Source organism: Dipodomys spectabilis, unplaced genomic scaffold (genome assembly GCF_019054845.1).
Source record: "Dipodomys spectabilis isolate Male_0828 unplaced genomic scaffold, ASM1905484v1 ptg000324l, whole genome shotgun sequence".
Lineage (NCBI taxonomy): Eukaryota > Metazoa > Chordata > Mammalia > Rodentia > Heteromyidae > Dipodomys > Dipodomys spectabilis.
Window position 1 is genome coordinate 3,022,551 of NW_024871001.1, and position 20,463 is coordinate 3,043,013.

A 20,463-nucleotide genomic window follows, 5' to 3' on the forward strand; every position below is an offset into this window, starting at 1 on the left:
GAGAGGAGGGGAAGGGACGAAGGGAGGGAGAGGGAGAGGAAGAAGGAAAGGAAGAGGGAGGGAGAGAGTGAGAGAGGGAAAGGGAGAGAGAGAGAATGCAAAGAAAAACACTTATTTGAAGATGGAAGAAGAGAACTCTGGTAATTATTCACTACATAATTTACTTGGACAAGTGGCCGTATGCCAATTAGTGCAGTTATAATACTCCCAACACAAAACCACTCGAACATTAAAGGTTGCCTGAATCTAATACAGAAATCAGAGAACCTGATCAGATCCTTGTACCTTCACAGGGGATCAAATTTAAGGAGAGAACTTTCCTAGGTTTTCCTACCTGAGCTGCATAGCTAGGGCTGGAGGCATCATCTTTGATTTTATCCTGCCAACGAGTTTGGGGAACACACCCACCAGCTCCACCACTGTGATGTGTCGAAGATCCAAGCCACACCGTTCTTGCTGCAGGAAGAGAACCAACAGGATAGGTATTAATTTGGCTAAGCAAAGAGACCTCCATTTCAACTTACAGACTGTCAGAAGCAACAATCGTCTGTTTATGGACATTTCTTTGCTCACGCCAAGCTATTCTGAAGACAGTCAAGAAACTAGAGTTAAATTAGTGGCTATAAACCTAAATACCTTCCTAGATAAATATTTATAAATTTATTGGTAATAACAGTTTGAAAACCTAAGCAAAATGGCAGTCAGTGGTATTTCCAGATGGGGCGAGACCTTGTGTGAGTCAAATTTCCTACAAAATGTCCAAGACCACCTCAGAGGACTCTAATTTTGTCTTTGTAGGGAGAGGGGAATATTTTCTAGAACCCCTTTCTTTGCCCTTGTTTCCACCCTCCACATCCTTCAGTCTAATATCCTTGCCTACCCAAAATAAAGATAGAAGGTTCCAGTACTCTGAATTGGCTCTTGATAAAAAACCTCAGGAATGTAGTTCAGTCAACCATATGGCAGGAGGTCTTACCAGGAGGAGTGAGTAGCAATAAGGGAGAAAAACTAACTGAAGATAAATAAGATGAATCTGGCTAAATGGAATTTTTAAATCTTAAATGATTAGAACACCAAATAGACTGTGTGTGGTAACACTCACCTGCAATCATAGCAATCTAGAGATGGAGACAGGAGAAACAAGTTTGAACCCATTCTGAACTATATAGCATGATTGTGAAGAAAGAAAGAAAGAAAGAAAGAAAGAAAGAAAGAAAGAAAGAAAGAAAAAAAGAAAGAAAGAAAGAAAGAAAGAAAGAAAGAAAGAAAGAAAGAAAGAAAGAAAGAAAGAAAGAAAGAAAGAAAGAAAGAAAAAGAAAGAAAGCAAGCAAGCAGGCAGGCAGGCAGGCAGGCAAGAAAGAAGAAAGAAAAAAGAAAAGAAAGAATGAAAAAAGGACACTAAATAACTTTTATCACCAATTCCACTGAGGTATCTCTATATGAATTTGACAGACTTGCTAGACTGGTGTATTGGAGCAAATGGTTCAACCTAACATGTTCAATCCCTGGAGTTGGGGCTAGGTCCTAGAACTCCTGATTGCAATGCTAATACTGTTGTTCTTCAGATCACAATTTGAGAATGCCTATCCTGAGAGACAGCTGTCATTCTCTGAAGAGTTCCATGAGTGGGGGAGGGGGGTCCCAATTCCGTAGCAAAGGACTCCCTTCATCTCCTGGCCCAGACTTTTGGGCAGACAACTAATTGATCACCTCCAGTCCAGGCATATCCTGGATGGGTTCAACAAAGACAATTATTCTTTGGCTGCTAGATAGCATGTCAATTAGGATTATTAGTAAAGACAGACAAACCTCCTTAGTTGGGAAATGATGTGGGTTAGCTCCAGGGAGTCAATGCTAATCAGGTTATGCTCCAGTACCCTAGATGAATGGGTAGCTCTAAAGTGCTGGGCTCTGCAATTCACTCTAAGGGGATTAAGCACTGAATGTGGCCTCTCCTCTTAGTGAAATGCCTGGGCCCTTCTGGTTACAGGTTTCACTCTCACCACGGCCCTGCCTCCAGGACTCACCTGCAGCATTTCCAACTGCATTCGATAAAGGAGGTTCCGAGCTGTGGGTGTGGACACGATTAGGAGTCTCCTTTTCTCATAAAACTGATCTAGAAATGCAGCTGCTGTTCTGACATTCACATCAACATTCATCTCTGTAATGAGAAATGGTCACATGGGTCAGAAACCTTCTGCATGCTCCAGCTTGATATAACAAATGATGACACACAGAGTCATAACTGTGAGAAACAGACTCTGCCATGGGAAATGAGATTCAGCAGTTTATTTGGGAAGTGGGTCAAGAGCACCAGAAGAGCCAGGTTCTAGTGGCTCATGCCTATAATCCTAGCTACTCAGGAGGCTGAGATCTGAGGATTGCAGTTTGAAGCTAGCCTGGGCAGGAAAGTCTAGGAGACTCTTAATCTCCAGTTAACTACCAAAAACCAGAAGTGGAGCTGTGGCTCCAGTGGTACAGCACCAGCTTTGAGCAAAAAAGCTAAGGGATAATGACCAGACCTGAGTTCAACCATCAGTACTAGCACCAAAAAAAGAAGAAGCACTAGTAAGAGTGGGAAAGTGTATTTAAAAATCACCTTTACCTTCAAGACTTAACATAATATAAACGGATTTTCTTCAGTCATAGAAATTCAAAACTGAGCTAAATCAGGGTATCAGTAGGCTGTGGTCTAGGGGAGATTCTGAATTTGTTTCCTTGTCTTTTCAGCATGTAGAGGTCACCTTCATTCCTTGGCCCGTGGGCTCTTAAAATCTGTCTTCTGTATGTACTTTTCTTCTATTACCTCTTTCTGTATCTTTTAGTAGTCCTGGCTGCCTTATATAAGGACTCTTGTGATTATGTTGAGCCCATTGGATAATCCAGGATATCGCCTTAATTTAGTCACATTGTTCTGCAGAGTTCCTTTTGCCATATACTGTAGTATAGTCTCAAGTTTGGGGGATTCATATGTGGACATTGGGGACTGGCATTATTCTTCCTATCTTAAGAAGTGAAACAGGGAAAGAAAGAGAGCGGTATAGAGTGGCTTGTCAAGCAAGTTATTGCTGTAGGCATCTGGACCTCAGTCCCACTGAAGAACTCTAGGAGATGATATGTTACATACATAACAGCTATCCTACTGGAGGAATGAGGTAACTCGAGCATTAATGCTCCATCACCAGTTGATGGCTACTTCAGGGGATAGTCATTCTCAGTCACTTCCAGCCGGCCTTTGTACATGTGTAGATTATGCCTTCAGAGACAAGGAAAAGCCCTTAGACAAAAGATACCCAGGTAACTGAAGTAAGTAGCCTCTTGAACATAGATAAGGATGTCAAAGACAAATGGATGAAGCATTCCAGGGTCTGCCAGAGGAGGTATAGAGAAACAGGAGGATGGGAGAATAGGCTACCAGCAGGGTGGCTTTGAAATGGTTCCAATTCTCCAAAGGGATGAGCAAACTCCACCTATGGTTTATATCATTGGTGCTCATATTTTAAACTCTATCTAGACTTGCAATGAAGTGTGTGTTCATCTTAACACTCTATCATTTAGCCAGCAAACACTGAGTGCCTGCTCTTCACTGGCCTCTAAGACAGACACTGTGATATTTTCCCAAGTGATATGGAGTTCTCATCCCTCTCATTGCCTCATGGGCTCAGAATATAGGACCGCATTGCTCAATAGAAGCAATTATGTGATTTTAAATGTTTTAGTAGCCCAATTTTAAAAATACAAAGAAATGGGGGACAGCAGCTGCTGGTAGTTCCTGCTAGGTTGAGACCAGGAAGATCACAGATCAGTGCCAAACTGGTCAAAAAAGTTTTGTGAGACTCCATCTCCAATGAAGCAGAAAAAACCTGGACTAGGAGCATGGCTCAAACATTATAGCACTACTGTGAGAGAAAAAGCCAAGTAAGAGCTCAAAGTACTGGAATTCAAGCCTCAGTATTGGCACAAAAATAAAAGAGTGAAAACTGTATTTTCCCTAACCTAATATTTCCAAAACATTTCAATATGCAATCTGTATGAAACTGGAGATATTTATGTTATTTTAGTTTGTTTGTGAAACAATGTGTGTGTGTGTGTGTGTGTGTGTGTGTGTGTGTGTGTGTATACACCACTTATGCTGAATGGCTAGGAAAGGATAAAGATGAAAATGTTAAAAGGAAGAAGACAGTGGGTGTGTGCTAGGTACTTACCTTGTGGAAGGTACTGCTCTATTCTACTGTGCAGTGGATGACCTCATCTCATTATTACAACTCACAAAGTGAATAAGGTATTCTTTTCCTCATTATTCACAGAAGGAATGATGCCAAATGCCCAAGGTCTATATGACTTGAAAGCCAGGGCTGCTACACAGGCATTATATTGTCCGGATCCAGCAGTATACTGGCTTTGTAAGCACCATCCTAAGAACTAGAGGAACTAGAGCAAAATGGTTGATTTATAATGTCACTCATCACAGGCTGGCCCTGGACCCTGACTTCCAATTTCTTCCTTAGAAGACATGACAGGGAAATCAGAGGACAAGCAGAGGCAAAAGAGGAAGGCAGCTGAGAGATGTTACAGTAAGAACTAAGGGACTTTGCTCACCCATTCAGATAAGGAACAGCGCAAATGAATTTTATGAAGTATATGAAAGGAAGCTGCTTCTGTTCTGCAATCTAAAACCACGGGATCTTCAGGTGCTGCTACTGGCTGAATAGAGGGCTGCACACATACCTGCACAGACGGGCTCTACACCAGACCAAGCCACGTTGGACTGACATACTCGGGCAGGGCTACCTTGGAGCTCATAGCCACCAAGGCAGGAGAATTCACAGGTGGCTCCGTAATTGTCGCCATCACTGGAACACTTCATGTAGCCATTATCTGGGGCATTGAGTTTGCCACAGCGTTTCACTGTAGAGACACAACCCCGAAAGGGTCTCAGTGTGGAGATTCCTCCTACAGAGTAACTTAGGAAGGCAAGGGACCCAGAAGCTCCAGATTTTCCATGAAGCTTCTACATTAAACCATGGAATGATCAAGGGAGCATGGGTGCTATTTAGTCAGTGGGTGGGCCGTGAAAGGGTCACCATCTATGCCAGTGAGACTCCTGAGATTAACTACTCTAGCTCCCGTGTTACAGATAAGGAAGTTGAGCCCAGGAGAGTAAAGAATAATTAGTAATTAGCTGTCTAAATCATGAGGCACAAAGCAAACCTCGAAAACAATTTTTAGGCAGACCACAGGTCTGCTCTTTCAGACCCAAGAGCATGGTCTTCTGGCAACCCCAGCTTAGGGGCTGCTAACCATGTCAGTTATCGAAGGACTTGCAGAGTTTAACTGATTGCTCAAACTCAGCAATGAAATGTTATCAAGTAATTTTTTTCTAGTTCATTCAACTGTGGACTAGTGTGAGATTAGTCCTGTAAAATGTCTTACATAATCTACCAGCCCTGAATCCCATCAAAAAATCCAGGCATGAAGATGAGACATTTTCTCCAGCCTCATCAGAGCCTAATTCAAAGTTAACAAAGATCCTTCTAGTAGGGAGCACTCTAATATCTATTGTTTGAGGACCTGTTTCCTTTGCTTTTCTAGCTGGAGGAAACACATGGTCAGTACTCTTACCTTTCACTTTAACTCGAAATTTGCAAGTGCCCTTGTTCTCTGCTCTGTCATAGACTGTGTACTCGATCTTGTGGTCTCCTTCTGGAAAATGTGAGCCTGGAGGGAGGCCTTTTAGAATAACACTTATAGAGAAAAACAAAACAGAAACATCAAAGATGATTCTTATGGACAGATATTGACCAAGTTATGGGAATATTGAAGGGAAGCTACTGGGTCAGTTGGAACAGAACAAAGATACTTAGAAGAGTAGAATCTCTTGAGCTTTCCTCTATTTCAGAAGAGCAATTTGAGATCCCAAAATGGAAGCTCCTAACTACTGTGAACTTCTGATTATTGTGTATTGTTGAAGGATATAACAGAGGATGGAGGCCCAAGTCTTCCTCCAATCTCACTCTTGTTCCAAGGTAGATCTGAATAACATTATCTGGAGGACAAGGGAATGCTTGTGAAGGAGACCATTTAAGGATATGACCCACACCTTCACTGGCAATTCAGGCTTGCAAAAGGTGTTAGGATTTTCTCTACTCCTTCTCTCTGACAGTAAAGGTAAATTCGTTGTGATTCCTTGGCTATCCTAAAATATAATAATAAGAAGAAGAAGAAGAAGCAGCAGCAGCTTGGAGAAGACATGGAGGGTGAAAGGGAGGCCCACAGGAGAAAGGCCAGAGAGGCATGGAGCCCAAGCAAGAACTGGAAAGGGGATAGAAGAGTCTTCTGTAAGCTTCTCATACTGGTGCAGCTTCCTTCCCCACATCACCTGCTCCTGGCCTGAGTGGGCTCTGACTCAACTACAGAATTCTGAAAGCAAGAACCTGTGCTGAACAGAGGGACAAGAGGCTCTGAAAACGCCTTCTTCAAATATCACATTTTAAACCCTATCATACATTTCACCCACAAAAATGCCAAGGTGAAGATTTTTACAAAGCTTTAAGACAACAAGGGTCATCTGATGACTTAATGCTTTGTGTTTATTATCTATGAACATTTTCCTTTTCTAGTAGGAGGTAAGGGTAAGGCAGGGTTTCACTATGGAGCCCAGGTACCCTCAAAGGCATGCTCCTACTTCCTAGAATTTCCAAAGCAATCACCTGCAAAGGGCTGAGAACCTACTATGTGCCAGGAGCTGGGCCAAATATACTAGACCCTAAAGAGTGATAAATGAAACCCAGGAATTTTAAACTCCTCTTTCCTGAATGGGAAGCAGGAAATGTTTTTCTCTCTTTTCTATTTCTCCCTACTTTTACTTTATTATACTAAAATAAATGCTTGCTAAAACCTTTTTTAAAAGAAGTAAATAAAACCCAATACTTAATATGTCAACTGTGGCATGGTTATTAAAATACTTTCTTTCTATGTGTGTACATATGTGTATATATATATTAATATATGTGTGTATATACCTCACCTAAAGTTTTTCCTAAGGTGTTTGTGATATATCTGTGTATGTATGATAGAAAGTAAATTTTTAATGTCTAAACTTTTTCTTTGAGAATTACAATGATAAACTCAGCTAGTACTATTCTTTTTTTTGTCTTTTCTCTTTTGGTACTGGTTATCAAACTCAGGACGATGCACTTGTACTAGGCAAGTACTTTACCACTGAGCCACATATCAGCCCAATACTGTTCTTTAAGTGATGCACTGGGGAAAGATTATCAGGATGTAGTAACAAAATTCTCTGCTGGGGGTAGGAGACTCAGTCTCTTCTAACTAGCAGATACTCTGCTATCACTAATAACTATGTAGACTCATATTATCTTGCATTTTCTGAGTTGATAGGACTCTGGAAAGTCTTCCCCTGCTTTATAGTTCACCAGATGATAAGTTGGGGGCATGCTACTGTCCACAGATGAAAGCTCTGTGAGGAGATATAACTGGACCATGAAATTTAAGGCACATACCACATAATCATCTCAATACAGACAGAAAAAGCATTTGACAAGATTCAAAATCCTTTTATGATAAAAGTTCTGGAGAAGCTAGGAATCCATGGAGCATTCATCAAAACAGAGACTGTATATGATAAACCTACATCCAGCATTATATTTAATGGTGAGCAGTTAAAACAATTTCCTCTAAAATCAGTAGTGAGACAAGGATGTCCACCCTCTCCACTCCTCTTCCATATATTACTGGAAATCCTAACAAGCAGTAACGCAAGGGACAATAAAGGGTATCCAAATAGGGAAAGAAGTAAATAGAACAAAAGACCCGGAAATGAACCCACAGACTTATAGCCACCTAGTCTTTGATAAGGAAGCCAAAACACAAAATGGAAGAAAGCCTCTTCAACAAATGGTACTGGCAGAATTGGCTATACATGTGCTAGATCCTCATACATCACCCTGCACAGAATCAACTTCAAATGGATCAAAGACCTCAATGTAAGGCCAGATACCATGAAAATATTACAGGAAGGGGTGACAGAAACACTCGGGCTTCTTGGCCCAGGTTGAAACTTTGTAAGATCCAGAATCACAACAAATCAAAGACTAGATCACTGGGATTGCATCAAACTGAAGAGTTTCTACATGGCAAAGGACATAGATAGTAAGATAAATAGAAAGCCCACATAATGGGAGATCTTTACTAGCTACACATCAGACAAGGATCTCATATCTGAAATATACTTAGAGCTCAAAAAATTAAATCTCCTCAAAGAAACAACCACCCAATTAATAAATGGGCTAATGACTTAGGGACTTCTCAGAAGAAGTAAGAATCAACACATGAAGAAATGTTCAACATCTGGCCATGAAAGAAATGCAAATCAAAACAACACAAATACTAAACATAGAGCTTCCCTATGACACAGAAATTCCACTCTGGGGCATTTATCCAATACTACAAACAAGATCACACTAAAGCTGCCAGCACAACCATGTTTATTGCAGCATTGTTTGCCATAGCAAAGATATGGAATCAACCCAGAAGCTCCTCAGTGGATGAATGGACACAATGGAATTCTGTGCATCAATCAGAAAGAATTATATTCTATCATTCTTAAGGAAATGGAAATTCTTGGAAAAAAATTATATTAAGTGAAGTAAGCTAGCTCCAATGAAACGTAGGTTGCATGTTTTCTCTCATTGGTAGTAATTAGAATGTGCCTATAAATCTACAAGTAAACACAACAGATGGTAAAAGACAAAAATTACACTTGGATATGATAAATTAAACAGGCTTCTAACATTCACACAGTAAGGCCAAAGGAAGATATTCTCAGAAGAGGATCACAAAGGCTTGATAGCTATGTGCATGTGGTCATATAAAATGATGTTTATTGAAATGAACTCCAAGAAAGGGAAACAAAAGATTTTTTTTAAATTTTTGTTTTATCCCTCCTTTGTCACTATTTTTTATTTCTGTACCTTTAGTGGTTTTTTTGGTTGTTTCTTTTTTTAATTTATTTTTTTATCGTGAAAATACTGTACAGAGGGGTTACAATTACATGGGCAAGATAATGAGTACATTTCTTTTCAAGCATTGCAGCCTCCTCCTTTGTTTCCCCTTCCCATCCCTTCCCATCCTCCCACCTTGCTTGTTGTATGTAAGTTTATCTGTTTGAGGGAAGGTATGTGGGAGCACAGAAATGGTGGGACCAAGCATGAACAAATGCAGCAGTGATACTCCCTACACATTATGTTAAAAATGAACTCTACAACTTGAGGGGAAGGGGCAGGGAAAAAACTGGGAAAAAATGAGAGAAGAGGTAACATTGTTGAAAAAGAAACGTTCTCATTTCCTGACTTATGTAATTGTAGCCCCTTTGCACATCACCTTTAAATTAATTAATTAATTAATTAAAGAAACGAGACACAGATGTAAGCATGCTGACATGAAATAGTGGCCTCCAGGGAGCAAGTTTCCAGGGTACAAGCCCATATAACAGATTTGAACATGTAGCTGAAATTCATCAAAAAGAGCCACCCATCTTTAATATCTTAAAGGAGAACTATGAATTCAATGGACCCTTGGAAATAAGGATGAGACCAGGAAGAAAGCAAAGGACACTTGTACTTTGATCATAAACTTCTGAAAGTGTTGGATGTGGTCAAAACCCAAAACCAAATAAAAACTCAACAGTTTTGAAAGAAATAGGTACAGCCAAAAAATAAAAAAGGAGTGGTTGAGTTTTGTACTAAATCATATCCAGAGAGGACACAGGGCACCAGTGCCTGGCTCCTTTTGGGGGACACAGACATTTTTCCAGGGAAGCTGATAGTTTATTAAGGGCTGGGGCATGAGAAAGAACCCTCTTGGTAGACAATGGGAGAATCTTTTTTGTGTTTTTGCTGATCCTGGGGCTTTAACTCAGGGCCTTGGTACTGCCTTGAACCTCTCTGTGCTCAAGGCTAAAGCTCTACCACTTGAGCCACAGCTCCACTTTCAGCATTTTCTGAATAGTTTATTGGAGATCAGAGTCTTGTGGACTTTCCTGCCTGGGCTTGCTTCGAACTGTAATCCTCAGATCTCAGCCTCCTGAGTAGCTAGGATTATTGCCGTGAGCCATCGGCACTCAGCCAACAGGGGATCTTTTATCTTAGATTAACCAGGTACCTTCTGTTTGTTCCTCCTCTTCTTCTCTACATTCCTTCTTACTTCCTTTCCTTTCTTCAATAAATATTTACTGAATGTTAACTGTGTGTCAGTCATAGTTCTGGCCTCTAGGGACATGACAACAAGTGTATTGTAATGGTGACAGGCAATAAACAAATACATAAGTAAAATGTATAGGATGTGAGATAGCAACCAGCATTGGTACATTCCTCTACTCTGGGTAAAACTTCTCACAAAAGAGACAACACAGGCCTGGAGTGTAACTTAGTGGTACAGCCCTTGCCTAACATTCACAAAGCCCTGGGCTCCATCCTCAGCAGTGTGTGTGTGTGTGTGTGTGTGTGTGTGTGTGTGTGTGTAAGAGAGACAGACAGACAGACAGAGGCACTGATACAGACAAAGAGAGAGAGAAAGACAGAAAGAAACAAAGACAGAGCAAGAGAGTGCATATCATTGCCACTGCCAAAGTTTTGCTTACTCAGTAAGAATGCCATCTGCTGTATCTCTTCCTTCTGGGGTGTCCCAGGACACTCGGACTGTTAGCTTATTGGGTTCAGCAATACGTTCCTTCACACTTGGGCACTTTATTGTAGGAGGATCAATATCTAAAAACATAACCAAAACATCCTCACCATCATCAAGAAACACTTGGTCAAATTGGGGTTTATCTCTAACATAGGCACATTTTCCCCCTCATTTCATCTTTCTCTCTCTCCTATTGAGTTGGGGGTTTTGTTTTGTTTTGTTTTTTGTGTGTCGTGAGGCCTGAACTCCAGTCCTAGGCCCTGTTCCTCAGTTCTTCAGCTCAAGGCTAGCATTCTACCACTTGAGCCACAGCACCACTTCCAGCTTTTTCTGCTTATGTGGTGCTGAGGAATCAAACCCAGGGCCTCATGCATGCAAGGCAAGCACTCTACCACTGAGCCACCTTCTCAGCTTTTTTTGAGTTTTGAAGAGTGTATGAGTACTTACCTGCACAGGATGAGATGTATAATCTTCTAGCCTGGCTAACTATCCCATGTTAATGCATTAGCTACAGCTCCCCACAGTTCCAAACTCTGCCCATAGACTTGCTGACACTACAGTCATTCAACTGAAGCTACAAGTCATTCAGCTTTACCTCATCCCTCCTGCTTTAAGGTCAAAATCATAGAATACTAGAGAATGGTACCCTAGTTATTATCTAATTTGTTTCAATTCAAGGCAACAAATCTTTCACAAGTGCCTGCTTCATTCTAATGGGGGGCGGGGGGTGGCAGAAGTCGGGGGGTTGGGGATTCAAGAGTCAGCTGCTACCGACTTGTCAGAATTTACAGTAGATTAAGGAGATGATGTCACCACATATGCGCTGGCATATAACACAACAAGGTAGGAAATGGCAGGGACCTGGGCATGGTGAACTTGAATGTTGTATAAGTGTAAGGGAAGTACTCAACTCTCATTTTACAGATGTGCAAACTAAGGTTCAGAAAGCATGGGCAATTCAGTTCAAAGCATGTGTATCAATGGTGGCAGTATACATTATAACCCAAGACAGAGCACTTATAATTTGAGCAATATCCTTCTCTTCCTGTTATGTCTAGTCCCCAAGTAATGCTGAGTATCTTTTTTTTTTCACCTTTTTTTATTGTGAAAATATCGTACAGAGGGGTTACAATTACATGGGCAAGGTAATGAGTACATTTCTTGTCAAGCATTGTTGCCTCCTCCTTTGTTTCCTCTTACCAACCCTTCCCATCTTCCCTTCCCCCCCCTGCTTCCCCCTTCCCCACCCACTGACCCTCCCATCACCAGCCAAAGTTGTAAAGTTCGTTTTTCGACATAACGTCTTGTACATCTCATTGTTGCAATGGGTCCACCTGTATCCCTGTTTAAACAATTTGTTTTTTCCCTTCCCCTCCACAAAGTAGACCAACATCAAATACAGTGAAAACAAGTTATATCGTGGGGGAAGGACATACAAAGCAACAAAGAAATCATCTTATAAATGTGTTAGAAACAATCGTATAGAAGAAAAAACATTTGAATCCTTATCTTGGGGTTCATTTCGCCTAACATCAGCTTATCTGACCATTTCTTCTTATCTCGGCTATATACTAGTAATTGCAAATAAAGGAAACCATGGGACCTATGTTTCTTTGGGCCTGGCTTACTTCACTTCATATAATTTTTTCCAAGTCTTTCCATTTCCTAACAAATGGGGCAATGTCATTCTTTCTGATGGAGGCATAGAATTCCATTGTGTATATATACCACATTTTCTTGACCCATTCATCTACTGAGGGGCATCTGGGTTGGTTCCATATCTTAGCTATGGTAAATAATGCTGCAATAAACATAGTTGTTAAAGCTAGATCCTTATATATCACCCTGCACCAGAATCAACTTCAAATGGATCAAAGACCTTGAAGTCAAAGCAGACACTCTGAAAACATTACAGGATGGAATAGGAGAAACCCTAGGTCTCCTTGGCTCAGGCCGAAATTTTCTGAATAGAGACCCGGAAACACAACAAATCAAAGAAAGGTTGGACAAATGGGATTGCATAAAGTTGCAGAGCTTCTGCAGGGCAAATGACATAGCTAGCAAGATCAATAGAAAGCCCACGGATTGGGAGAAGATCTTTACTAGCCATACAACGGACAAGGGTCTCATATCTAAAATATACTTGGAACTCAAAAAATTAAACCCCCCAACAACAAATCCTCAAAGAAACAACTGCCCAATAAATAAGTGGGCGAAAGACTTAAAGAGAAACTTCTCTGAAGAAGAAAGAAGGATGGCCAATAGACACATGAAAAAATGTTCAACATCCCTAGCCATAAAAGAAATGCAAATCAAAACAACATTGAGATATCACCTCACTCCAGTTAGAACGGCAAAAATCAAGAACTCTAACAACAACAGATGCTGGAGGGGATGTGGACAGAAAGGAACCTTACTTCATTGTTGGTGGGAATGTAAACTTGTTCAACCACTTTGGAAAGCAGTATGGAGGTTCCTCAAAAGACTACACATAGAACTCCCCTATGACCCAGCAATCCCACTTTTGGGCATTTACCCAAATGTTTACAAACAAGACCACACTAAAGCTACCAGCACAACTATGTTTATTGCAGCATTATTTACCATAGCTAAGATATGGGACCAACCCAGATGCCCCTCAGTAGATGAATGGATCAAGAAAATGTGGTATATATACACAATGGAATTCTGTGCCTCCATCAGAAAGAATGACATTTCCCCATTTGTTAGGAAATGGAAAGGCTTGGAAAAAATTATATGAAGTGAAGTAAGCCAGGCCCAAAGAAACATAGGTCCCATGGTTTCCCTTATATGCAATATCTAGTATGTGTATGAGTCAAGCGGAAAAGGTCAGATAATGTGATGTTAGGAATATGATCCCTTAAATATGTATTTTAATGTTTTTTTTCTTTCATGCATGTGTTTCTAACGCATTTATAAGATTATTTCTTTGTTGTTTTGTATGTCCCTCCCCCACAGTGTAACCCCCGCTTTCCCTATATTTGATGTCAGTATAACTTGTGGAGGAGATGGGGACAAACAAGTCGTTTAAGGATTCAGGTGGACCTGTTGCAACAATGAGAAGTACAAAATGTCATGTCAAAAACGAGCTTTACAATGTCGGTGTGGGGGGGGGGAGGATTGGGTGGGGGGGAGGGGGGAGGCTGGGAAGGGAGGTGAAGGGTAAACAAAGGAGGAGGCTGCAATGCTTGGTAAGAAATGTATGCATTATCCTGCCCATGTAATTGTAACCCCTCTGTACAGTATGCTCTCAAATAAAATAAAATAAAATTAAAAAAAAAATAAACATAGTTGTGCTGGTAAATGCTTAGTATCTTAAAGAGGGAAATGAGGTTCATTCTTCCCTCTAACTGCCACTGGACCCCACTTGAGGTTTTGTACTTTGTGTTCCCAGTTTTACCTTGACTCTGGCCCTCCAAAGGACTAAGTTTCTCTACCTAGCAGTAAGTAGTTCTGCCCCTTCACATCAAGATGTGATAACAAGGAGAGTCAGAAAAAATGAGGTGCCATTCTGCACTAGGTTGTATTTCATCACATCCTAGTTGAAGTGGAATCACAAGAAGTTCAAAATTTTACAAATTCTACTTGATCCTGAGCAGGTAGAGAATGGCTGTGAAAGAACATGGGGTATTCAGTTTTATACTGTTTTGTCGAACTAATAACTATCTAAATACTATTACACCTGAATGAAAATTAAATGTGCTTTTAATTCTGAATCACAAACATTGCACGTGCGTGCGTGCGTGTGTGTGTGTGTGTGTGTGTGTGTGTGTGTGTGTGTGTGTGAAAGAGAGAGAGAGAGAGAGAGAGAGAATGCTAGTCATCTACTACTTAAGCCACAGGTCCACTTCTAGATAATTTTTAGTAGTTTATTAGAGATAAGAGTCTCACAGACTTTCTTGCTGAGGCTAGCTTTGAACTTTGATCCTCAGATCTCAGCCTCCTGAATAGCTAGGATTACAGGCATGAGCCACCAACACCCAGCTTACTTTTGGCTTTTTGATGGTTAATTAGATATAAGAGTCTTGGGGATTTTTCTGTCTGGAATGGCTTCAAACTTCGATTTATCCTCAGATCTCAGCTTCCTGCATAGCTAGAATTACAGGCCTGAACCACCAGTATCTACTTGAAACGTAAACTTTTTTTTAATTTTAATTTTATTGCCAAAGTGATGTGCAGAGAGGCTACAGTTACATAAGTAAGGTAATGAGTACATTTCTTTTTGAACCTGTTACTTCCTCCCTCATTTTTCTCCCTCTTTCCCTCCCCCATCTTCCCTCAACATAAACATTTTTGAGTGACGGAATATATTAAGAAAAATTCTTCATACACTTTCTCCTGTGTCTTGACTGATACTTTCTTTTTTTGGAGGGTCCGGTTGTGGGGCCTGAACTCAGGGCCTGGGCGCTGTCCCTCAGCTCTTCAGCTCAAGGCTAGCGCTCTACCACTTGAGCCACAGCGCCACTTCCGGTTTTTTCTTTTTGCTTATGTGGTGCTGAGGAATCGAACCCAGGGCCTCATGCATGCAAGACAAGCGCTCTACCACTGAGCCACCTTCCCAGCCCCCTGATACTTTCTCATTTTATCTAAGGCAAGAACTTGGGAGCAATTTGCTGAACAGTTTTACCTCTAGCTATTCAAATTCATTCTAATTCTATGCCATGCTTCAAAGCAGTGTGAATTTCCAACCTTATTACACTAATGCTAAATTAAATAACTACCATATCTTATTGAATCTAAGTCCCTACCAATTGTGAGATAAGAGTCAATTTCAGATACATTAAAATGTGAAAAAATGTGACAGTGACATTTTCTCAAACAAACATACTGTGCTATAAAATGGAAGATTATTTGTGCATCTGAAGTATCTATTTTCAGTTGTTTTGTAAATAATTCTCTTTTCTAGTATGATACATGATAGATGACATAATTTCACAATTCAGATGAAAATCCACAGCTTTGCATGAACTGAAAGGAAAAATATACAATGCCTGCCACCTGCTGGTCAGATAGGGCATGCAATTTGTTTTGGAGAAAATGTATTGATGAACTCTTTAAAGCAATTGCACAGGAGACCAAGAAGAAGGTATAGATTTCCAGGTAAAGTTACATCGTGCTACCCGATTTCCTTGGATAGATATCATGGGAGCAACCACTCTTTGCTAGCTAAACCAAGCTAAACATTTGGATGATACACTTATTTTGTTTTGATTCTGTATCAACTTAATGTACTGACAATGTGAGGAAATGCGAGGATGGGAACAAGTGGGCTAGGAAGGGTGAAAGGAGAAGTTATGGATGGTGGATATGGTTGAAATCTTCTATACACATACATGAAAACAGCAATGAAAACTACTGAATTTGTTCCAAACAGGGAGAGAGAGAGTGAGGAGGAGTGATTGGGAAGGGGTTTGAATGAGGTATGCACATATGGAAACATCACAATGGAACCCCATTGTACAACTAATATTTATATATACATATATAATATTATATATAATGTATAACATGTATATAATATGCAATATATAATATATTATATTGATATGTAACAAATATGAACAGCTAATACATTATATATAATACAATATATGTACTCAATAATATATGTATAACTAATACATATATACAATTAATATATAGTAAAATGGGACAAGGGTCTCAGAGTCTAGTTGTGTCTGGCTAACAATGGCCAATCAAAACTGGCCTATTTTTCAGAAGTATAGCTCTTCCAAAACCAGAAACAAGAACGAATGAGTCATTACAAATAATAGGGAATATTTTCTAACCACTTTCTATGTGACCACCCCCTCCATGTGAAAGATTATACTTCCATTATCCCTACATTATTTCATTGCATGTTCACAAATACTCATTAGTAGCATCCCCATTTATAGACCAGGAAGCATTTTCTCTCTTTCAGAATTCCCTTGTAGTCTGAAATTTTAAAACACTATTACAACTGTAAATGCATTTGAGTAAGCTGAATGCTTTCGTGTGCCTGCTTGGTTTTGACCTAGTACTTTCTTCCAACTTGTACACATATATTCTTTGGGGATTGCCTGCCACAGCTTCCCCATAAAACCTTGAAGAACAGCAGGGTTCATTCGAATGCATCCTCAAGCAGCTGTTCTCTCAGCTGATGAGACCAGCTGGCCTGCCCATAGCCAATGCTCCAGAGACCTAAGCTTATTATTCATCATCCAGCCATGATCCCCCAAGCTTTTTATAAGTTATGATACGTTTCCATGAATGAAATAAACAAAGTTACTATAGAAACATAATTGTTCTTCCCTGATGGGTTCAGGAGGTTTGTAGAGCTAGTTATTGTGTGGAAACCTTGAAACATCAATGAAAATCCTGGCCTCGCCTCTCTGCCCCATTCACTGGAGACATCTGACAAACCACCTCTCTTCTCTGTGCTCCAATTTTCCTACTTGTATAGCAAGTTTAAGAAACCAATATATTGCTTTGTATCAACAATGGCAGTTGAACTGTTTCCTTGGGAATCCTTAACATGGCTGACTGGTTAGGTGATAAAAATCAGTAAGAGATTCAAGAGGACAAGATCTTGGTGGACAATGAACAATAAAATGCAAGGGAAGTAAAACTAAACTAGTTATAGATCTAGACCATTCAAGAATCTAGCAACCTCTGCTCTTACTTCCTTGGAAGCCAGCTGCCATATAAAGCAGTGCATTTGACTAAAAGTGGCTACACAGCATAGGTGGGAGAGAGAGACCAATTCAACAGAGACTCCATCCAGTCAGTACAGCTTACTCCAACTGAGGTGCTTATATGAGTGCATATATATATCTATGTATATATATATATATATATATATATATATATACATAGATATATATATGCCTATATGTGCCCCCATTCAACTGAAACTCCTAAATTTTAGGTGGTCTGCTGCACAGCAATTTGCTAAGGTAAATGTAAAAGAGTCTGAGGTTGGTGATGGAGGCAGGAGGAATTCATTTCATTTCCCAGGGGCCTAGGAATTGAGTGACTGGACAAGACAGAGCAAACTTGGCCATGAAGACTCCTCTAAATGTTTGTTCCCCTCAGCCAGAGTGCAATCTTTGCGGTGGCTCTGGGAAGTGCTTCATTTCTTTGGTTTCAGAGAACTTTCTAGAAGTGACAAAAGAAACAAGCAAGAAAGCAATGAACTGCAAAACTAAAAGTCACCATCCTCATCTGAAAGTCACACAACTGAAAATTTACTGAAATTTCTGCTAAAAAGTTTACCTGTTTAGTTTGCACTGGTGAATTATGTAAGATGGGAATTGAGTCAAAATCTCAACTAATCTAATTGTTGTAAAACAAAAAAAAAATTTTAACTCAAATTTTCAAGTTAGTAAAAAGAATATACATCTGACAAGCCAAAAACATTAACCTAATTTAAGATATCCATAACAAAACACAGACATATTTATTCCTAGCTCTACTGACAGTTGTATTATCAAGCCTAAACTACAGCGCAGCCCTGTAACCATTCCTATGGGGGTCATCGGGTATACCCATCTGTCAAACAGTTGGGAAGAAAACAAAACGTATGCCACAATTTGCATATCTTAACTCTCAGAGAATTTTTTTAATTCCAGAATTTCATTTGTGTTACAAAAACTTTGTAGGAAACACAAAATAAGAAGAGATCAATTCAAACAATTTGGTTTGTATACTGACATTTGTAAAGCAAGTAAAGGGTACTCTCTGCATATAAAAAGACATGTGTCAGCCAGGTGCCTGTTGGCTTATGTATGTATGTAATCCTAGCTACTCAGGAGACTGAGATCTGGAGGATCACTGTTTGAAGCCAACTGGGCAGAAAAAATCTGTGAGAGTCTGTCTCCAAACTAACTAGCAAAAGGCAGACCTGGAACTGTGACTCAAGGGGTAACAGCACCAACCTAGCAAGCTTAGGGTCTTGAATCCAAATCCCATTTTTTTACACGTTTAAAAAAAACTACATTTTTCTTCCTGTTTTGGCCCAGGAAAATATTTTGATGAACTATAAATTTGAATCCATCACCAGAGCCCAGTATGAATAAGAGAATTAACTTTAACTCGTGGCACAGACAAATTAGCCAGACCACAGAGTTGACCACCTTGGAGTCAAAAGAAAGCCCAGTATTCCCTCTTCCCTCCCAGTTTGGAAGAGAACTGGGTCTGCTTTCTCAGCACTCAGCACAGCTCTGACCAGGATGAGTCTTTTCAAGCTTGTGTGGAAACTTGGGACCTTACCCAGCTCCTAAAATAAGCGGAGGCTCTGAATGAGGCTCAAGGTCCTCCAACTCTGCCAACACACAAACTTATTAAATGATTTTAATATATTTAAAGCCCAAAGAGTAAATGATAGCTTTGGAATGCAATTCACCCGGGACAAATTCCAGCGTGTCTGTCACCACACTCAAAGAAAGTACTGCCTGCTTGTTTTGTCTGTCCCTCTCTTTTCCTGGAAGCCCTAAGCTCTCTTGTGGCTAGCTGTACCCCTTTTAGCTACTCCATGCACATTTTCCCTTCCCCCTAATATGCATGAACCTTGTCATAGCAAACTGCAAGTGAAATCCCCTAAACTTGGGATTTATTTCTTAATGTTTTTTCTCTCTCCTTGGGAAGGTTCCAGGGCTAGCTGGTCTGGCTTTAGATATGCTTGTTGCTTTTCGGGAACAATCAGCATTTTTTTTCCATTGTTGTGCACAATCTGGAAATCTGAACAGTATGATCTCTACCGTGCTCTGCCAAAACTTGCTTAACAGACAGGGTGGTGAGTTTCTCCCCCATCCTCATCACCTCTGCCCCTCCCAATATGACAGACTAGAGATTCAAATTTTCCCCTTTGGTGTGTTTTCTAGAGCTAGCTTGCACATACCCAAACCCACAGAAATACTGAAAGCAACATCTGTGAGTTCCCCTCTCATATCAACAATTGGGCTTTAGGTCACCTCCTAATTCACCCCCTTGGCATCTTCCACCTGCAGCCATTAAGCAGGTCTATGAAGCAATCTTCTTTTCATTGGACACTTTAAGATTCAAGAGATGCTGGTGGCTCACGCCTGTAATCCTAGTTACTCAGGAAGCTGAGATCTAAGGATCACTGTTCAAAGCCATCCCAGGCAGGAAAGTCTGTGAAACTCTTACCTCCAATTAACCACTAGATAACCAGAAATGGTGTTGTGGCTCAAAGTGGTAGAACACTAGCCTTGAGCTGAAGAGCTCAGGACAGCACCCAGGCCTACTGACAGCATTAAAAGTCTCAGAATGACATTTGCACAGATTCTTTTTGCCTGCTGGGTGCCAGTTAGATCTGCCAATTGGAGGCACTCCCATGAAATGAGAAAGCAGAGGCAGCAGAAGTCATTGGTAACAGCTTCAATGAGTACTTGTTCATAACTATGCTGTACCACTTGAACCACACCACCAATCCAGCTCTTTGCTGGTTTTTTGCAGATAAAGTCTCCGGTACTTTTCTGTCTGGGGCTTGCTTCAAACCTTGTTGCTCAGATCTCAGGCTCTTGAGTAGCTAGGATTACAGGTGAGGGCCACCAGTGCCTGACTTCTTACTACACTTTCATGTCATCAAGTGTGTATATTAAATTTCCTTCTGTTTGAAATACCTAAAGTGTTTTCTATGGCCCTGGTTACTGCCCAATACAGATGCCTACATCACTACTACAAGAAGAAAAGCCTAGAAAAAATATTTGATCCAATTATCTGAGTACTTAT

At 40.4% G+C, this 20,463-nt stretch overlaps 1 protein-coding gene across 1 annotated transcript in view; it reads right to left on the reverse strand.

The window, feature by feature from the left end:
• The window catches only part of Srpx (sushi repeat containing protein X-linked), a 30,391-nt gene that overhangs the window by 1,453 nt on the left and 8,475 nt on the right, over nucleotides 1–20,463 (reverse strand). Inside the window, exons 5-9 of the mRNA XM_042702468.1 lie at nucleotides 10,661–10,787; nucleotides 5,623–5,744; nucleotides 4,729–4,908; nucleotides 2,028–2,161; nucleotides 335–456 (exon numbers count right to left, since the gene is read on the reverse strand). Coding sequence (XP_042558402.1) covers nucleotides 335–456; nucleotides 2,028–2,161; nucleotides 4,729–4,908; nucleotides 5,623–5,744; nucleotides 10,661–10,787 — 685 coding nt within the window. The remainder of the gene's footprint in view (nucleotides 1–334; nucleotides 457–2,027; nucleotides 2,162–4,728; nucleotides 4,909–5,622; nucleotides 5,745–10,660; nucleotides 10,788–20,463) is intronic.